This window comes from Salvelinus fontinalis, chromosome 20 (genome assembly GCF_029448725.1).
Source record: "Salvelinus fontinalis isolate EN_2023a chromosome 20, ASM2944872v1, whole genome shotgun sequence".
Lineage (NCBI taxonomy): Eukaryota > Metazoa > Chordata > Actinopteri > Salmoniformes > Salmonidae > Salvelinus > Salvelinus fontinalis.
This window is the reverse complement of record NC_074684.1, coordinates 30,979,458-31,001,355: the sequence shown is the minus strand read 5'-3', so window position 1 is coordinate 31,001,355 and position 21,898 is coordinate 30,979,458. Positions and strand designations below refer to the sequence as shown.

At 41.2% G+C, this 21,898-nt stretch overlaps 1 protein-coding gene across 1 annotated transcript in view; it reads left to right on the top strand.

Moving 5' to 3' along the window:
* Positions 1 to 18,419, top strand: part of lin28b (lin-28 homolog B (C. elegans)) — a 65,407-nt gene extending 46,988 nt beyond the window's left edge. The window contains 2 exon segments of the mRNA XM_055873483.1: positions 11,123 to 11,336; positions 11,338 to 18,419. Of these exon segments, the coding sequence (XP_055729458.1) occupies positions 11,123 to 11,336; positions 11,338 to 11,415 (292 nt within the window). The 3' untranslated portion in view covers positions 11,416 to 18,419.
* Positions 18,420 to 21,898: the final 3,479 nt, after the last annotated feature.

Genomic DNA, 21,898 nt, shown 5'->3' with positions numbered 1-21,898 from the left:
ATCACTTGTGTTGAGACAGGGTAGAGCGGTATACTGAAGATAGCCCTATTTGGTAAAAGACCAAGTCCATATTATGGCAAGAACAGCTCAAATAAGCAAAGAGAAACAACAGTCCATCATTACCTTAAGACTTGAAGGTCAGTTAATCTAGAAAATTGCAAGAACTTTGAAAGTTTCTTCAAGTGCAGTTGCAAACACCATCAAGCGCTATGATGAAACTGTCTCTATAGAGGACCGCGACTGCTGCAGAGGATAAGTTCATTTCATAGGGGCGGCAGGTAGCCTAGTGGTTAGAGCGTTGGACTTGTAACCGAAAGGTTGCAAGATCAAATCCCCGAGCTGACAAGGTAAAAATCTGCCCTGTTCCTAGGCCGTCATTGAAAATAAGAATTTGTTCTTAACTGACTTGCCTAGTTAAATAAAGTAACATACACATCAACTGTTCAGAGGAGACTGTGAATCAGGCCTTCATGGTCAAATTGCTGCAAAGAAACCACTTCTACTAGACTCCGAGTAGGTGAACGGATCTCTGCATGTGTGGTTCCCACCGTGAAGCATGGGAGGAGGTGGTGTGGGGGTGCTTTGCTGATGACATTGTCTGTGATTTATTTAGAATTCAAGGCACACTTAACCAGAATGGCTACCACACCTGCGACTCACAAAAAAATGGCGGTTGGAACCAAAATTCTACCTTGTAAAATTACACAACTGCACAACTGTTTGGCTCAAACGCATTAAGAAGGAAAGACATTTGGAATATTCACTTTTAACCTGTCTAGGCTGAGGGTGCCGCTAGCGGCACTCCCCCCCCACCCCCACTGAAAAGGCAGAGCCGCGAAATTCAAAAATTTTTTTTTAAATATTTAACTTTCACACATTAAAGTCCAATACAGCTAATGAAAGACACAGATCTTGTGAATCCAGCCAACATGTCCGATTTTTTTAATGTTTTACAGGGAAGACACAATATGTAAAGATGTACATCTATTACCTAAAAACACATTAGCATAATCCACCATCTTTTATTTGTCCACCAACACCAGTAGCTATCACCAATTCGGCTAAACTAAGATATTTATAGCCCCTAACCAAGAAAAAAACTCAGATGACAGTCTGATAACGTATTTATGGTATGGGATAGGTTTTGTTAGAAAAATGTGCATATTTCAGGTAGATGGCATAGGTTACAATTGCACCCACCGTCACAAATGGACTAGAATAACTACATAGAGCAACGTGTTTACCTACTTACTAATCATCAAACATTTCGTAAAAATACACAGCATACACTAATCGAAAGACACAGATCCTGTGAATACAGACAATATTTCAGATTTTCTAAGTGTCTTACAGCGAAAACACAATAAATCGTTATATTAGCATAGCACAGGTGCAAACATTACCCCAGCATTAATTCTAGCCAAAGTGAGCGATAACGTCAACATCGCCAAAATATATTATTTTTTTCACTAACCTTCTCAGAATTCTTCAGATGACACCCCTGTAACATCACATTACAACATGCATATACAGTTTGTTCGAAAATGTGCATATTTAGCCACCAAAATCATGGTTAGACAATGGGGAAAGTAGCCCAGCTGGTGAGAAAATGTCCGTGCGCCATATTAGACAGTGATCTACTCTTATACATAAATACTCATAAACGTGACTAAAAAATATAGGGTGGACATCGATTGATAGACAATTTAAATCTTAATACAATCGCGGAATTACATTTTTTAAATGATCCTTACTTTTCAATACAGTTTGCGCCAAGCGAAGCTACGTCAAAAAACATGGCGTCCTAAGCCACTAACATTTTTCGACAGAAACACGATTTATCATAATAAAAATGTCCTACTTTGAGCTGTTCTTCCATCAGTATCTTGGGCAAAGGATCCTTTCTTGGGTCTAATCGTCTTTTGGTGGAAAGCTGTCCTCTTGCCATGTGGAAATGCCAACTGCGTTCAGCATGAACTGGAAGCGTGCCCGGCGATTCACAGCGTTTCAGAAATAAATGTCCCAAAATCGCACTAAACGGATATAAATTGCTATAAAACGCTTTAAATTAACTACCTTATGATGTTTTTAACTCCTATAACGAGTCTTAACATGACCGGAGAAAGATTACTCCCAACACTAATGCTTGGAACAGGTGCGGGTCGGTGTCCTCCACGCGCATAACGCAGCTCCAAAAGACTTACTAGCTACAGGGTTTTTTAATTTATAGTGCCTGTGAACGCGCAATCGACCCCATTCAAATCGTCATCACGTAAAGGCATCCAGGGGAAGACCAGTGGCCTTTTAACTGACTCCAGATCAGGGGCCAAAATTTCTGAAATCTGACTCCATGTCAGGGAAATTGCTGTAGAATGGGTTCTGTTCCACTTAGAGACAAAATTTCAACTCCTATAGAAACTATAGACTGTTTTCTATCCAATAATAATAATAATAATATGCATATTGTACGATCAAGAGTTTTGTAGGAAGCCGTTTCAAAAATTACAAGATTACCATAAATAGTGACAACAGCGCCCCCAGCCTCAACAGGTTAACAAGTCACACTTGTTAATTGAAATGCATTCCAGGGGACTACCTCCATGAAGCTGGTTGAGAGAATGCCAAGAATGTGCAAATCAAGGTAAAGGGTGGCTACTTTGAAGAATCTCAAATAAAATATATTTAATTTGTTTAACACTTTTTTTGGTTACTACTACATGTTATTTCATAGTTTGTCTTCACTATTATTCTACAATGTAGAAAATAGTAATAAAAAAAAATAAAAACCTGGAATGAGTGGGTGTCAATTTTGACTGTGTACTACTGACTACTACATGCAACAATAAGAAAGGAGGACCAAGGCACTCTTCATATAATTAATTAAAATGTCTTTTAGTATGGCATGTTCAATAGAAACAAAGTTTAGAAAATGACGCGTTTCAGCTGCATGGCCTTCGTCAGGAAGTACAAAAAGATAATACAATGTCCTCTTAAAACAGCTTTTCCAATCAGCCATAATTAGAAGAGGGAGTGGTTACAAAATTGATTGGACACACCTAGAAAGCAATACTATACACATTAAAAAGTGAAATACTGTAGCTATGTTATCATAAAAATACAAGTCCAAGCTAGAAGTATCAGAACACTTAAAGGTAGTTCTAACCTTAAATATGACTGGGAGAAGTGTCAAGAATAAGACAGCAATATATTCCATAGTACACTAGAACACAGCAAAACATGAACAACAGTCTAAACATAGCTGAGGACAATTGAGCAAAATCAAATCAAATTCTATTTGTCACATACACATGGTTAGCAGATGTTAATGCGAGTGTAGCAAAATGCTTGTGCTTCTAGTTCTGACAATGCAGTAATAACCAACGAGTAATCTAACCTAACAATTCCACAACTACTACCTTATACACACAAGTGTAAAGGGATAAAGAATATGTACATAAAGATATGAGTGATGGTACAGAACGGCATACGCAAGATGCAGTAGATGGTATCGAGTACAGTATATACATATGAGATGAGTAATGTACGGTATGTAAACATAAAAGTGCATAGTTTAAAGTGGCTAGTAATACATGTGTTACATAAAGATGGCAAGATGCAGTAGATGATAATATAATGTATATGTATATACTGTACTCTAAGTGGCATTGTTTAAAGTGGCTAGTGATACATTTTTGATCAATTTCCATTATTAAAGTGAGCTGGAGTTGAGTCAGTATGTTGGCAGCAGCCACTCAATGTTAGTGGTGGCTGTTTAACAGTCTGATGGCCTTGAGATAGAAGATGTTTTGCAGTCTCTCGGTCCCTGCTTTGATGCACCTGTACTGACCTCGCCTTCTGGATGATAGCGGGGTGAACAGGCATTGGCTCTGGTGGTTGTTGTCCTTGATGATCTTTATGGCCTTCCTGTGACATCGGGTGGTGTAGGTGTCCTGGAGGGCAGGTAGTTTGCCCCCAGTGATGCGTTGTGCAGACCTCACTACCCTCTGGAGAGCCTTACGGTTGTGGGCGGAGCAGTTGCCGTACCAGGCGGTGATACAGCCCGACAGGATGCTCTCGATTGTGCATCTGTAGAAGTTTGTGAGTGCTTTTGGTGACAAGCCAAATTTCTTCAGCCTCCTGAGGTTGAAGAGGCGCTGCTGCGCCTTCTTCACAACGCTGTCTGTGTGGGTGGACCAATTCAGTTTGTCCGTGATGTGTACGCCGAGGAACTTAAAACTTACTACCCTCTCCACTACTGTCCCGTAGATGTGGATAGGGGGGTGCTCCCTCTGCTGTTTCCTGAAGTCCACAATCATCTCCTTTTGTTTTGTTGACGTTGAGTGTGAGGTTATTTTCCTGACACCACACTCCGAGGGCCCTCACCACCTCCCTGTAGGCCGTCTCGTCGTTGTTGGTAATCAAGCCTACCACTGTAGTGTCATCCGCAAACTTGATGATTGAGTTGGAGGCGTGCATGGCCACGCAGTCGTGGGTGAACAGGGAGTACAGGAGAGGGCTCAGAACGCACCCTTGTGGGGCCCCAGTGTTGAGGATCAGCGGGGTGGAGATGTTGTTACCTACCCTCACCACCTGGGGGGCGGCCCGTCAGGAAGTCCAGTACCCAGTTGCACAGGGCGGGGTCGAGACCCAGGGTCTCGAGCTTGATGCCGAGTTTGGAGGGTACTATGGTGTTAAATGCTGAGCTGTAGTCGATGAACAGCATTCTCACATAGGTATTCCTCTTGTCCAGATGGGTTAGGGCAGTGTGCAGAGTGATGGCGATTGAGTCGTCTGTGGACCTATTGGGGCGTTAAGCAAATTGGAGTGGGTCTAGGTTGTCAGGTAGGGTGGAGGTGATATGGTCCTTGACTAGTCTCTCAAAGCACTTCACGATGACGGGAGTGAGTGCTACGGGGCGGTAGTCATTTAGCTCAGTTACCTTAGCTTTCTTGGGAACAGGAACAATGGTGGCCCTCTTGAAGCATGTGGGAACAGCAGACTGGGATAAGGATTGATTGAATGTGTCTGTAAACACAACAGCCAGCCCTCTCTGTGCATGCTCTGAGGATGCGGCTGGGGATGCCGTCTGGGCCTGTAGCCCTGCGAGGGTTTTGGTAGCGGGCCGTGTCAGTGGCACTGTATTGTCCTCAAAGCGAGCAAAGAAGTTATTTAGTCTGTCTGGGAGCAAGATATCCTGGTCCGCGACGGGACTGGTTTTCTTCTTGTAATCCGTGATTGTCTGTAGACCCTGCCACATACCTCTTGTGTCTGAGCCGTTGAATTGCAACTCAACTTTGTCTCTATATTGACGCTTAGCTTGTTTGATTGCCTTGCGGAGGGAATAGCTGCACTGTTTGTATTCGGTCATGTTTCCGGTCACCTTGCCCTGGTTAAAAGCATTGGTTCGCGCTGTCCACTAGACGACAGCAAATGGACCCATCACAACCCTACAGGTAGGGTGAGAAATCCATATCTTAATTTAAACCAGGGTACTTAGTGGCCTGTAGTTTGTAAATCCAAAAACTTTCCCTTTGGTTTAACTGTGAAAGACGGTCCCCTTTTCTAATAGAGTACGGAATATGATTAATACATTTTAATTAATTATATGAAGAGTGCCTTGGTCCTCCTTTCTTTTTGATGACCAATTTACCCCTTTTACCAAAGAGCACCTTCTGTCTACCAAAATGTACTATTGTGTACCTTAGTACCTCCTCTTTCTACTAGTTAAGCATAGCATTTTTTCTTTGTTTTTGAGGACATTTTACAACTCAAACTATGGATTTTACCCAAGAGGCTACAAGATGTTCCTATTCCCATGAAGAGGGCCAAAGGATTATTACCACTACCTCATTGCTAGATGAGATGACTGCCACAGGGAATCCTTGAATGAACTTAAACAAGGCTTACAGAGACTTGCAACACCTTTTGGAGAAAGATACCAAACTTGACCTCAATTCTATCGCCTTGTCTGACTATTGGAGGAAAGGCCTAATCCCCAGAGGACTCCGTATTATGAAATTTCCAGCTAATGGAGCACAAGGTAAGACTGAATTTAGAGATAAATGGGAGGCTATTCTCAACAAGTGTTATTTTGACCTAATGCTACTTCTAATAGAATAATCTAAAAAGGACAGACAAGTAGTCCAAACGGAAATTGAAGTAAAAAGTAAAATCACAGAACACAGTGGCAAATCTAAAGCACAATGTGATGAGATCTGGAAAGAGAAAGTAGACACATTCACTCTGACATTGAAGCAAGACAAGCTAAGAAAATGTAGAATAGATGAAGTAGACTATAGAGATGGCAAGGTCTTTGCCTAGAGAAGACCAACACGCAAGAATTCAGAATCACATCCGCAGAGGAGGAAGCCTAGATCTGTTTCTTTCAACTTTACAAGCAGTGACAATGAGGATCACCCCAGACGCTCAGAGGCCAGCTCCTCCCAAGATTTTTTAGATCAGGAAGAGGAGTCACGCAGGTTCCTCAACAAGAGAGGGAGAGGACGCGGAAGAGGCCAACACGGAGGGGGAGGAAGAAATCAAGACTATCCAACCAGACGGAGCCGGACCAGAACAAGGCTGTGATCAACATTTCTGGAGAACCCCTTTCTGATGATTGCGTAAGGGTCTTGTCTAAAGGACTGTCCTTTGCTCCCACATATTCAACTAATGAATTTAATACAAAGATTGAACTATATAGTTTCTACAGGAATCTACATCTGAAGGCCTGGTTACAAGCAAAACATCTCTCCAACTACAGACGCCAGTGTCTCAGGTCAGGCAGTTTCTGGTCCCTCAAAAACACCTTTTAAGCCCAAGTCCACCTTTTGGTGGCGCTACAGTAGTGTGGAGTAAAAACATGTGACAGAAGCCTACCGTCAATTAGACAATGATGAATTCTACCAATCTCTTACCTTCAACCCTACAGAGGACCTAAACTGAATGGAAAAGGATCCTCACAGGAGCTAAGGAGAATGGCTACATTTCATGTACTTCTGAGCCCTCTCCTGTACTCCCTGTTCACCCACGACTGCGTGGGCATGCACGCCTCCAACTCAATCGTCAAGTTTGCGGATGACACTACAGTGGTAGGCTTGATTACCAACAACGACGAGACGGCCTACAGGGAGGAGGTGAGGGCCCTCGGAGTGTGGTGTCAGGAAAATAACCTCACACTCAACGTCAACAAAACAAAAGAGATGATTGTGGACTTCAGGAAACGGCAGAGGAAGCACCCCCCTATCCACATCGACAGGACAGTAGTGGAGAGGGTAGTAAGTTTTAAGTTCCTCGGCGTACACATCACGGACAAACTGAATTGGTCCACCCACACAGACAGCGTTGTGAAGAAGGCGCAGCAGCGCCTCTTCAACCTCAGGAGGCTGAAGAAATTCGGCTTGTCACCAAAAGCACTCACAAACTTCTACAGATGCACAATCGAGAGCATCCTGTCGGGCTGTATCACCGCCTGGTACGGCAACTGCTCCTCCCACAACCGTAAGGCTCTCCAGAGGATAGTGAGGTCTGCACAACGCATCACCGGGGGCAAACTACCTGCCCTCCAGGACAACTACACCACCCGATGTCACAGGAAGGCCATAAAGATCATCAAGGAGAACAACCACCAGAGCCAATGCCTGTTCACCCCCGCTTTCATCCAGAAGGCGAGGTCAGTACAGGTGCATCAAAGCAGGGGCCGAGAGACTGAAAAACAGCTTCTATCTCAAGGCCATCAGACTGTTAAACAGCCACCACTAACATAGTATGTTGGCAGCAGCCACTCAGACTCAACTCCAGCTCACTTTAATAATGGAAATTGATCAAAAATGTATCACTAGCCACTTTAAACAATGCCACTTAATATAATGTATATGTATATACTGTACTCTCATCTACTGCATCTTGCCATCTTTATGTAATACATGTATCACTAGCCACTTTAAACTATGCACTTTTATGTTTACATACCGTACATTACTCATCTCATATGTATATACTGTACTCGATACCATCTACTGCATCTTGCGTATGCCGTTCTGTACCATCACTCATTCATATATCTTTATGAACATATTCTTTATCCCTTTACACTTGTGTGTATAAGGTAGTAGTTGTGTTGTTAGGTTAGATTCCTTGTTGGTTATTACTGCATTGTCGGAACTAGAAGCACAAGCATTTTGCTACACTCGCATTAACATCTGCTAACCATGTGTATGTGACAAATAGAATTTGATTTGGATCAATTGCCCTCAGCTATGTTTAGACTGTTGTTCATGTTTTGCTGTGTTCTAGTGTACTATGGAATATATTGCTGTCTTATTCTTGACACTTCTCCCAGTCATATTTAAGGTTAGAACTACCTTTAAGTGTTCTGATACTTCTAGCTTGGACTTGTATTTTTATGATAACATAGCTACAGTATTTCACTTTTTAATGTGTATAGTATTGCTTACTAGGTGTGTCCAATCAATTTTGTAACCACTCCCTCTTCTAATTAGGGCTAATTGGAAAAGCTGTTTTAAAAGAGGTCCTTGTATTCTTTTTTGCATTCCCTGACGAAGTCCATGCAGCCGAAACGTGTCAGATTTTTAAAACTTTATTAGTATGGCATGTTCAATAGAAAAAGGCATTTTAATTAATTATATGAAGAGTGCCTTGGTCCTCCTTTCTTTTTGATGACCATTTCACCCCTTTTACCAAAGAGCACCTTCTATCTACCAAAATGTACTATAGTGTACCTTAGTAGCGCTTCCCTTCCTCCTCTTTCTACTAGTGGAACATGCAACAATTTCATAGATTTTACTGAGTTACAGTTCATATGAGGAAATCAGTCAATTGATATAAATGCATTAGGCCCTAATCTATGGATTTCACATGACTGGGAATACAGATATGTATCTGTTGGTCACAGACACCTTAAATAAAGGTAGGGGTGTGGATCAGAAAACCAGTCAGTATCTGCTGTGACAACCGTTTGCCTCATGCAGCGTGACACATCTCCTTCACATATAGTTGATCAGGCTGTTGATTGTGGCCTTTGGAAGGTTGTCCCACTCCTCTTCAATGTCTGTGCAAAGTTGCTGGATATTGGCGGGAACTGGAACACGCCGGTCCAGAGCATCCCAAGCATGCTAAATAGGTGACATGTCTGGTGAGTATGCGGGCCATGGAAGAACTGGGTCATTTTCATCTTCCAGGAATTGTGTACAGATCCTTGCAACATGGGGCCGTGCACTATCATGCTGATGACGGCAGATGAATGGCACAACAACGGGCCTCAGGATCTCGTCACGGCATCTTTGTGCATTCAAATTGCCATCAATAAAATACAATTGTGTTTGTTGTCCGTAGTTTATGCCTGCCCATAACATAACACCACCGCCACCATGTGGCACTCTGTTCACAACATTGACATCAGAAAACCACTCGTCCACAAGATACCATACACGCTGTCTGCATCAGATGACCTGGCCTCCACAATCACCTGACCTCAACCCAATTGAGATGGTTTGGGATGAGTTGGACTGCAGAGTGAAAGAAAATCAGCCAACATATGTGGGAACTCCTTCAAGACTATTGGAAAAGCGTTCCTCATGAAGCTGATTGAGAGAATGCCAAGAGTGTGCAAAGCTGTCATCTAGGCAAAGGGTGGCTACTTTGAAGGCCATAAAATATAAAATGATTTGTTTAAAAAATATATTTTTATTTGTTTAACACCTTTTTTTTTGTTTACTACATGATTCCATATGTGCTATTTCATATTTGTCTTCACTATTATTCCACAATGTAGAAAATAGTAAAAATATAGAAAAACCCTTGAATGAGTAGGTGTGTCCAAACTTGACTGATTCTGTGTATATATATATATATATATATATATGTATAAATATAGATGAAACTGCTGGGTAGTGACAATAGTTTCTGGTGTTTCAAAAGGATTTATGACCTTTGTTATGCTGCCATCTAGTGGAGGAAAGAGCACTCCTACAGAAATCAAAGGGAATCCTTGATAAGGCCCCAATAATCTCCACCTCAGTGGGAAAAGTACCCAGTTGTCATATAGAAATAGAAAATGATTCAAGTGAAAGTCACCCAGTAAAATACTACTTGAATGAACGTCTAAAAGTATTTGTTTTTAAATATTTAAGTCTAAAAAATAAAAGTATAAATTATTTCAAATTCCTTATGAAGCAAACCAGACAACACCATTTTCTTGTTTTTAAAATGTACAGATAGCCAGGGGAACACTCAGACAATTTACAAACAAAGCATTTGTGTTTAGTGAGTCTGCCAGATCAGAGGCAGTAGGGATGACCAGGGATGTTCTCTTGATAAGTGCATGAATTGGACCCAATTTCCTGTCCTGCTAAGCATTCAAAATGTACTTTTGGGTGTCAGGGAAAATGTATGGATTAAAAAGTACATTATTTCCTTTAGGAATATAGTGAAGTAAAAGTAGTCAAAAAGATAAGCAGTAAAATACAGATACCCCAAAAATTAAGTAGTACTTTAAAGTATTGTTACTTAAGTACTTTACACCACTGATCAGCCCATAGCACTGGGTTGATGTCAGGAGATTGCTTTTATTCTTTTGGTTAACACTTTACATAAAGCTGACTGGTATAATACATTATTACATTTTATAAGATTGTATGAGGCTTTATAATGTCTATCATGTCTTGTAGGGCGGCAGGCAGCCTAGTGGTTAGAGCGTTAGACTAGTAACCGAAAGTTTGTTCTTAACTGACTTGCCTAGTTAAATAAAGGTAAAATAAATACATAAATAATAATTAGGCCTGTAATATGTCACGTCTCTCTATGTAATACATTCATCTGATGATTAGTCAAGATTACTTTGACGATAATAACAGATAAAGCCTAATGACAAGACTTGTTGTGTATTTTAAGACTTGTCGTGTATTATAGCTCCATCGTAATGCATTATACCTGTTGACTCCTGCGATATCCAATTATTACTTCATTCTTAATGAGTCATTGAATGTTGTTTTCATACTAGTAGCAAATTGGGTGACAACGTTTTATGTCCTTTACCTGTTCCTCCTTCTCTCCCTCCTTCTCTCATCCTTTCCTCTCCATTCCACTCCTACTGTCCTCTGTCCAGCTGTTATAACTGTGGAGGTCTGGACCACCATGCCAAGGAGTGTGGCCTGCCCCCCCAGCCAAAGAAATGCCACTACTGCCAGAGCATCAGGCACATGGTGGCTCAGTGTCCCCACAAGGTGCTGGCGGCCCCCACAGGCTTTCAGGACCCCCTGCACCCCTCTACCTCGGCCCACCTGTACCCCGCCGACGAGGAGGAGCGCTCGGGCTCGTCCCCCCCTTGAGGGCCCCTCGCCCTCCCCAGAGGAGCTACCCCAGTCACACAGCGTTGGCCCCCAGAGGGGGGGGGGATAGGGGGAGAGCTGTACCTCCTGACCCCTGACTCCCCTCACCTAAGGAACCCCCCTTAACCCCCACCCCTAATCTACCTCGCACTTGTGGAAATAATAGGTCTATTTTTGGCGGGACCAGCGCAGCTATGGCAACGATCGTCAGGGGTACGGATGTATGTGAATGTGTGTGACTGACTGGCTGTCTTCCGGTGGCAGCTATGACAACTATTGCTGGGGATACGGATTCATGTGAATGACTGTCTCTTTGTGTGTGACTGGTCTCAATCAGTGCAGCTCAAGAGACGATATGGTCTTAAAGAGAAACAAGGTTGGCGGTGAATCTGATGACTCTCTGGGTTAGATGATGTCATCCATAACTCTTTCTGAATAGGACTCGCTTCTCTTTTAGATTTTGGTCCACCTGGTTCATATTTATATTATATAACCGTTCCACAGGTCATGATGCGGCGATCCAGCAGAGTTTATTTGAAGCACTAAGGATTTTAAATAGGCCAGTGCTTCTTAATCCTGTGTATTTGAGTTGTATCCTTAGCATCTACACACTAGATTCAACTAATCAACTCACCACCAACTTTTTGATTATAGTTCTACCTGGCACCAAAAAGGGTTCTCCTATGGGGACAGCCGCAGAACCTTTGCGGGATCAGGATTTGGAAACAATGATAGACCCTGTATCAAAACAATGGAACCTCAACCAATCAGAAGAAAAACTATTCTTTAATGTGGCCTATCCAATCAGTGTAGAGGAGATTACCATGGACACCAGAGTGAACGTCATCCCAACCAGTAGCCTAACTGTCACTCCTAAACCACAGAAGATTTTCTAGTTCAGTGGTACTGACAATTGACTGCAGAGTGCATAGCATTGAATCCAGGCATGTGTGCATACTTGCTTGTGTGTGAGTGGGGTTGTGTGTGAGAGTGGGGGTGGGGTTGTGTGTTTGTGTGAGGTGTGTGTGTGGGGGGGGTTGTGTGTGTGTGTGCGAGAGACGCTGTCCCTTTCGTAAAACAGTGGCAGACGAGAAGTTTCATCTTTGAGATTAGGGGCCAACCTCTAGCTGGACTTGCTATTAACAATAATATTTCATATAATCCTACACATGCCTCAGATAAACCATATAATCAATATCCACCGATAGGTTTGTTTCAAAACTGAAAAAACACCATTATTTAAATTGGACTAGATCTAGAGTTGGGTTGCTGGCTAATTTGTTGAACAATTTATAAAGTCACAATATATGTCAGTAATATATGTATGAAAGAATAGCATATTATTAAAACGGTATTAACTTTAAGTAATATTCTAACATAGTTTAAGAAAGCTCTGTATTGTGCGTAAGATTCTTTATTGTCAAGTTAGCACAGCGTTAAGTTAAAGCACCATCACACCCCTCTCTCCCTTTGACCAATGTGACATCACTATCTCCTCCTTTCACTCTACCCCTCTCTATCACCATCTATCCCCTCTCCCCCTTTGCCGTCAAGTGCCTAGGGCCTGGAGGTTCTCCCTGACTTAATTAGGTAAACCTCAGAATCCTAGATAAAGGCTCAGTAACAGTCAAGTCTACATACCCTCTAGATCTGTGTGATGTCACAATCCCCCTCAAAACGGGATTCCAAAACACCGCTGCCACGTTTCAAATAGTCCAGAGATTTACTAAGACAGGAAGGAGGGAGGCAGAAAAAACTAAAATGCTGCTTTTCGTATGATGTGAATCCTCTGCGAGTTTCCAGTAGCGCTTATACTAATGAAACGTGACAACTCTTCTCTGACCATATTGAATGTGAAAATAACTTCTCTGAAGTGGCACTCCACCCAAAAGTTAATGTGGGTCACTTTGGAATTGTATCTTAATGTGCTGACAAATCAAATGACTTTGTATGACGATATCAAACTAGCTTGTGTTTTCTTAAGCTCTAAAACAAATTATGTAGGCAACCAACTGTTTTTGGTATACATTTCTGTACCAAAGAGTATGGCTTTATTTGAAGGCATTTTAAAAGTAGGACTTGTCGCTTTGCTGTTCCTGCTCCTTTGGAGTTTCTAGGGACTATTGCTGAAAGTTCAACACTGAGGTTGTTTATGTACAGCGTTTTGAATGTGTGACGTGCATCGAATCAAATCCAACAAGTGCACAACAACAGAGAGAAAGAGAATGACCAAACCACACAACGAGCACAGACCAAGCCAAGGCGAGCACTCACCTGGATAATATTCCATTTTTGGTACAGTGTTTTTTTTTTTTTTTTACCCACAATTCCTCTCAGGATGATAAACTGTTCTCAGGGAATAAAAAAAATAATATTTTATTCTTTTGGGAATCATCCACCAAGTTTTAATGTTTCTTTACCTCATGTACTGATATTAGTTAACTACCTCTTGAGTTATGCATATTTGTGATTTTTTTTCCATATGTTTTGTATTATTGATCTTGTATGAATAACTGTAGAACTATATTGTACTGAGGCTTTGTGTGTTTTTGAAGGGCCCTTTGTGTTGCCACAGACTTCCTGGTCTTACTTCACAGATTTTTATCAGTAATTTCAACAAAAATACTGTTTTTTGTTGTTTCCAGCAAAATTCTACCTCATTTCCTGTGTTTCCTCCCGGCCCCTCCTACCACCTCTGTGCAGTTTTTCATTACAAGCCGGCGCTGTTGGCACAGAAGTCACAATGCCGTGTCAATCAATCACATAACTGAAATAGCAGATCGGTTGTGACTATAACAATTTTTCCCATCAAAGACAGTTTTTTAGGCCTTTACTTCGGTTTGAAATGGCAGTGTTAATCACCACATCCAGGGTGAATTCTCTCTGCCAGCTAAGTGTGTGTGTGTGTGTGTCAGCTTTTCCCAGCATAAAATAGTGTTGGCTTAGCTGCAGACAACAACCAGTGAGGAATCCTCCGTTTTGGGCTAGCTATATAGGCATGTCGTTGGACAAGTGTTTATACACCATTTTTATCCTAACCTCATTTAAAAAGGATTTGACTTTGTTGTAAAATAAAAAAACTTTTCTCATTGTTTGTAACCACTTGATAATGACCGGCATGAGGTGGACACGAATAAGATTGTACTGCGTATACGCACAAAGAGATGGTGCCTGTTGATGTTTTGTCAATGTAGTCCCACCGCATTACCAAATAGCTATTTTTCTCTTTGGGTTCGTCAGTAAGTGACCTAAATGTCGGCCATTTTGACAACCTCCAAAAATCGCAAGTTGTGTTGGCTCAAGACGATCATTTCTTTTTGTAAACGACACTATGTAGTTATGAGTGGCATTAATAATACTTAACACGAAATATGTAGATTTTTATAATAATAGTGACCTTGCATATGTAGAGATCCTTTTTTAAATTTTTATTAATATTATTTTTGGACTGAAAAACCAACTCAGATTAAAAGGACAGAGTTTTTGGGTGAAGGCTGCAGTATTACAGTATAAATTCACCTCATAGTCTTATAATTTGAGGTACATGATCGACTAGTTTACGCCGAAATATGAACAAAAAGTACCAGTTTCTTCAAATCATTGTAACTACTGATTTGATTATTGTCTCATCTTGCTATCGTGTTCAGTATTTAACAGTCAGGTAGGGAATTATGTGAACCTCTCATAGGCTCTGTTCAAATACATGTATGAGCACTCCACTTTGAATACATGTCCAGTACGGTTGGAAATTGGAATATGTCACAATCATTTATAAAACACAACTGGAGACACTTTTTTGGAGGGATCTGTGACACAAAAAGGTGTTAAAGGCCTACTCTTTTACTAGCTACTGTCAGAGCGGTTGGTGACTAACTGTAAATTGTTGGCCGATTTGACTTATTTGTAGTTAGTTCGCTACAGCACTGCTTTTTGCGAGCAAATATAACGCTGCCTCAAACTGATACTGATACGGTGTAAACCACTACATTTTGATGTTTGTGACATCCCCACTTTCTTAGCGTGTACATGCCCAATACATCAGTTCATACTAGGTGGGATCAAGGTGCTAGTGTGGAATGTAAAAGAATACTGTCTCTAAGGTGGTTGTGTTCAGATTAGCTTTCTTTTGGGGACTGAGGCAACATATGATTACTTGTCTAATAGGCTGCATTGAGTCGAATGTTTCACACACTTGTGTATGATGTACTTGACTCCCATCTTCACTGTCAGCTGCCAAACCAGGTTGACACTTGATTGACACATGCTTGAGAGTAGAGACCTAAATCAACAGTGACACGTTATTCCAGGTTCATAGAGTCTTTTCCTTCGATCTCGTTCAATACCAAACCAGTTTGAAACATGATCCTGAATGCACCTGTTCTGTGTTATTTTAACAACCTTATTTGAACCAAAACCACTGCTTTCAGCTCAGTTTCAGAACCACTGCATTCAGCTCTGAGTTTCAGGCCTCGATCTGTCAAGCTGTTTATCTCAAATTATTATTCTACTGGTGATGTCCCCCAAGTTAAGACTTTTACTTGATCAGATAAAGCCTAGTGGAGGAAGATTCATTCCAAATCGACCCCTTGTCCTTAATCCTTAGCCACTCCTAGGAGAATTGTATAGTTGGATATTTGGCAACATTGCCACCTAGCTAATCTGAAGGTAAAATTAAGAGATCACCATTGTGTTTCCACCAGTGATTGGAACCAAACATGTTTTCCAATCGTTTCGTTGTGAACAGAACCATACATTTTTTTGTTCCGTTCCACTGTTCCGACTACAAAATAAAGTTCTGAACCGGTTCGAAACCCTCAAAAAGTAATGGTTTATATTGTTCCTTTCCATTCCTTTTTAAACCTTTGAAATCAACTTTTATTTATTTTTTACATTAAATGACTTCACCAGTGTGGATAGAGCAGCTTGCTGTGGAGCGGGCAAGCTACACTTGTTTAAGCCTAGACAGTGGATAGTGCATGGGCGCTATCCAGAGATGCTACTGAAATTTAGCAGAGAATTATACCTACGGAGCAGCGGCTTCTACAGAACAACTTTGAATCTTTGAACTTCTGAGAGTTGGACCAAAGCAAGCTAGCTAACAAGCTTGTGTGTGCAGAGCGGAACCAGAATTAAAAACATGTCTTACCTTTTTGTAGTTAGTAAATCCAATGTTAAACGCGATGACTACTGTATCTGTAACTAGCATTGAAATAATTAATCCATTCTTCTCTAATTAAAAAAATCTCTCCCTAATTTCAGAATCATCACGCTTGTAACGTCAGTAGGCTACATTAGCCTCGGAGGGGAGGGGCACGTTGCTTACACATTCACAGTGATGCCAATTTAGCAATTTTGTTGCTAGATTTGGCAACTTTTCAGACTCCCCTGGCAACTTTTTTTTCCAAACCGCACCTATCAACAAATTTAGCTACTTTTAAAAATGTATTTGTAACTTTTAGAAATGTATGAAAACCGACAAAACGCTGAAATGCACACATTTCCCCTCTAAATGACACAAAAACGATTTTCTCTGTCACACACTCAGTCACAACACACGTGCCTGGCTGCAAAAGTGCATTGTGAGTGACGTCAACAGCAGGCGCTCAGCTCGTGCACAGGCAGCAGCAATTTCAGCAAATTGCAAATCATTGTTGGCTGAGTGCAGCAGCAGTAGTACGGGTTCGACGAGCCAAACGCAATGAATGTAGTTGGTCGCGAATGTTTGATCTTGAACAGAACGCACAACATCAATCAACATCGTACAGCCAGAAGTACAGAAAAGAGTGGAAGTCTGTACCAGAACAAATGTCAAATCATATTTTTTGCCGAGATGGCCAGTCAATTTGAGTAACGTTATTGTGTATTCTACGTAATGACATCACAACGTAATTTACCAACTTTTAGCAACAAATCAACCTGCCTCTAGCAATTTACCCTGAAAATTAGTTGCCAACACTGCACACACACTGGAAAAGATTTTCAGCTTGCAGGCAGACATTTGGATAAGCTTCTGAGTAAGAGAGTGACGACTTTGGCAAAGGTGCGTTGTTGTGTTTTTTTGCGGGACTGAAAATTTTGCCCGGATCGTAAAATAACATTATTAACCGAATCCCATGCTTTTACAATAATGGTTCTGTTCCAGAACAGCATAGATCACTTTCGTTCCCTTTTATGATTTTGATCCTCAAATAATGTATTTATTTTCCATTTGTCTGTTCTGTTCCCTGAACTGGTTCCAACCCTTGGTTTCCACATATCCAATCCTCTGAAATCTACTGGAGTACCTAGGGTGTAGGGACTACGGTCGATTTGTAATTCAGCATTACTCTGGTTGTCATCCAGTATTGAGTCAGTTCTAGAGATCTTGTAAAGACTTCAGAAACAAGACTTATCCATGTTGTGATGCTAAGAGGGGGACACTAAAGCACACAATGCCCTTTAGTGGGTGAATTAGGAAATGACCGACAATGACGAAAATTCACATACCTCAATAGCCATGGTGGCTGCTCTGTTCTTTGTCCTGTTTTTGGGAACATTCATGTTTACTCATCCTTATATCATGTTTGATTCACAGAATGTCTATACACAATAAAACCTCAATAAAACCATACTGGAATAATGTGGATCTATGAGGAAATGGATAACACAATGCTTTAAACCTTAATGTTGTCAATATAAACCAATACCTTCTTGTATTTCCAAGACAACAGAATGCTTTAGAGATCAGTCTTAAAGTGGTATATATATACACCAATATCTCCTTGTATTTCCAAGACAACCCAATGCTTTAAACCTTATGTTCCAGTAGCAGATACCTCTTTGTATTTAGGTACAAATACAGGTTTAGCTTTTGATTTGATTAACTTTTCTCTTTTTGGAGTTGTTCATTTTTAATGTTTTTTCTCTGCCCTTATTGGCTGAAGGGGTGCGTGTTCTCACCCCCGTCCCCTCGCTTGTGTAAGTTGAGAACCCAAGCACTGATTGATTTTATTGATACAAAAGTTGTATTTCATGTGCATATCACTCATTATTATAGCCTCAATATAAACATGCCTTTTTTTTTACCTCTGTGAATCTTGGATTTAAAAACAAATATGTCTTGAATGTTTTACTTGATTTGAAAATAAACCTATTATGTTGGCATTAAACTCAATTGTGGGTTGGTTCTTTATAGTGAAGAACAGGTTTGTTACAGGTCTAGGTAAAGAGACTTAATGAAGCTGATCCTATTGGTTCATATCTTATCAGGGGTATTAGTCAGATTCCATTGCAAAATGTTTTGCACAAGAGTTTCTATTGGACAAATTCAGGTAGGTCCCTCCCTGGGCTGGGTGTAATTTCTGACATTTTGCGTACACCTATCCAATCCCTTTTCAGATCTAGGAGTAACTAGGGAGACGGGCTACCTTCCTATACAGTGTTAGCTAATGTTAGCTTAGCTACAGTGATGTGGTAGTGGAAAGAAAATATGTTAGTAAACAGATCGCTGTAAGTAAAATAGGCTAATGCTTCATATACTGTCAATGCATTTTTCTGCATAAGGTGGGTGTGAGACACAGTGATAGGATTTTACAGTGAGGACGCAATTATACAGAACCAATTTTTTTTTGCCAAGAGTGAGGCTTTTTATTATCAAATGTGAAGATATAGCCATCAAAATGTAGAAGTATTTACAAAAAGAATAAACGGAATCAAATGGAGCTCTACAAAACAAAATCTATCAGTGTGCCAATCTTATACCCCATCTCTGTTCCACAAAACAGTAAGAGGACAGGCTTCTTAGTAATACCCATGAAGCAACTGACCAATGGGAAACCCTTTCACATATCTGGTCAGTTAACATTCAAAGGACATGAAACATCATACATGTCCAGATAATACCCTTAAGCACTCAGGCCTATACTAGCACACATATCAATAACTGTGCTTAACCCATGCTTAAGAGAATACATAGGACTGGGGATATGAACATGTACGTCCCCCGGGATAAGCCACTACTGCACCACCCTACCATTCATTAACTATGCGCTCCAGCGCGCCACATTTGCCCGTCAATTCTCTGAACAGGAAATGAACAAAACCCTCTTCAATAAGCAATGAAATACAAGGTAAACTAATAATACAGATTTCTGATGATCTACTTTCACGTTTTAATTAGTTAACAGAATGAATGACCAGAAACAACCTATATTATTGGGAGACGCACAACAAAAGGTTCCAATTGCCAGTGCTCCCAACTCAAACTTTTAACACAAGATTCTCTTTTGCAGGTGACCAACAACAATCAAGAGGAAATCTCTAACCCACATTATTATCAATAAATACATGTGCTTCTCATAAACAATAATAGTAATAATAATAAAAGGCTTTAGATGATGTGGTGGAGGACATAAGGACAATCTTCATAGTGGGTAACATTTGTGCAAAATAAGAAAGGTGATTTATCAACTCTAAACTATAATTTCCAAAACAATATCTTACCTTGGTCATATTGATATTGATATTGATATTGAAATATGGTTGTGGTGTGATGTATTTCAAAACATTTCTTTCAAGCACACTGACCAGTGGCAGTCTTGACGTTTTAAAGTTGTTTTGGTGCTGGTAACTTTTACGCTTCGAAACACACCAACAGCGTCATTGCATTTTGGTACACCAGAATTACATTCATTTCCAATGAAACGCCAAGTTTGCCTTGCAGCATTGCGTTGCAGTGCGTTCTGTGTGGTGCATACGTTGGATTTATAGAACGTTTGATTTATAGAACGTTGGATTTATAGAACGTTTGATTTATAGAACGTTGGATTTCTAGAACGTTGGATTTCTAGAATGTTGGATTTATCAAACGTTGGATTTATAGAACGTTGGATTTATCGAACGTATGCATCAAACTGTATGTGTAGACGACTTGACCGAAATGGTAGCAGAAGGTGAACATTGAACTTTTGTTGCACACATATCCAGATGATGCTGCATACTATTTTTCTCAAATTTTACACAGTTGGTGTGTTCTATGCTTGGCAGTTTTGTCGATACAGCTGGCAGAGAAGAAGATGAACAATTTCTAAAGATGTGCTTGGCTTTCAGCAAGCACACCTAATAAAATGACATTGTCCATGTGAAAGCGTAATTGATGGTGAGACTCCTTTACCAAGTTCAGCTGGTTCAATAAGCTTGCCATGTTTTGGCTTTCAGGGAGGGCACAAGTATGAATATGTTGAACTTCTTACACAGGGTTTTTCTCTTTCTCCTTTCATAACAAATGGCAGGTGAAGATTAGCCTGGCTACCCAACCACATCGCTCTGGCCAAATGCCATGCCCACAAAAGTTTCTTATCCATGATAAGTCAAGATTTGTTCTTCTCTCCAATGACTTTCTCAAATGCGAACACATTCAAACCGTTCTGATTGGTCCCATAAACGGATGGGCTGGGCCAGAGCCACTTCGGTAAAGCGGTGTTTCAGAAATAGTCATTAGCTTTGATACGCTGATTGTTTAGAGACTATCCAATCGCTGATGAGTTATTTTGTCCAACACCTTTCAGTTTGGAGAAAGGACTTCTAGGTAGCGGCCTTCACAGGTCCAAAAAGTTGGACCCGTTCCGAATTGGACCATTCCCATCGGGATGCGCAATGCATAAATAAATAAAAGTAATATAGAGACGCGATCCGAGTGAGACAAGCCGCAGGATATATCTATCTTTAAGTTACTTTATTAACTGGAGCTGATAAAGCTTGAGGGAGTGCAGGGAGGAAGTGGTGATGCTCTAGCAGGGGCCGTGCTGTGTGTGTAGGCTATTGTGAGTGACACGGGTGCAGGTAGGAAGTGGTGATGCTCTAGCAGGGGCCGTGCTGTGTGTGTAGGCTATTGTGAGTGACACGGGGTGCAGGGAGGAAGTGGTGATGCTCTAGCAGAGGCCATGCTGTGTGTGTAGGCTATTGTGAGTGACACGGGGTGCAGATAAGAAGTGGTGATGCTCTAGCAGGGGCCGTGCTGTGTGTGTAGGCTATTGTGAGTGACACGGGGTGCAGGGAGGAAGTGGTGATGCTCTAGCAGGGGCCGTGCTGTGTGTGTAGGCTATTGTGAGTGACACGGGGTGCAGGTAGGAAGTGGTGATGCTCTAGCAGGGGCCGTGCTGTGTGTGTAGGCTATTGTGAGTGACACGGGGTGCAGGGAGGAGGTGGTGATGCTCTAGCAGGGGCCGTGCTGTGTGTGTAGGCTATTGTGAGTGACACGGGGTGCAGGTAGGAAGTGGTGATGCTCTAGCAGGGGCTGTGCTGTGTGTGTAGGCTATTCTGAGTGACACGGGGTGCAGGGAGGAAGTAAGGGAAGGAGAGACATCAACCAACCAAGTCAACTCACACAATAGTAGAGTAATAGCTGCCGTAGCTCGGTCATTTATCACTTGTTGGCTCTTGGTCATTGTAGCCTTTCCTTCTTCTTTAACTTTTAATTCCATCTTTAACATCGTTCATTGATTATATCTCCTAACTTTTGCCACTTTGTTGACTTATGTTTGGCCAACAACGAGCTACATGCTCCACCAGGGCCG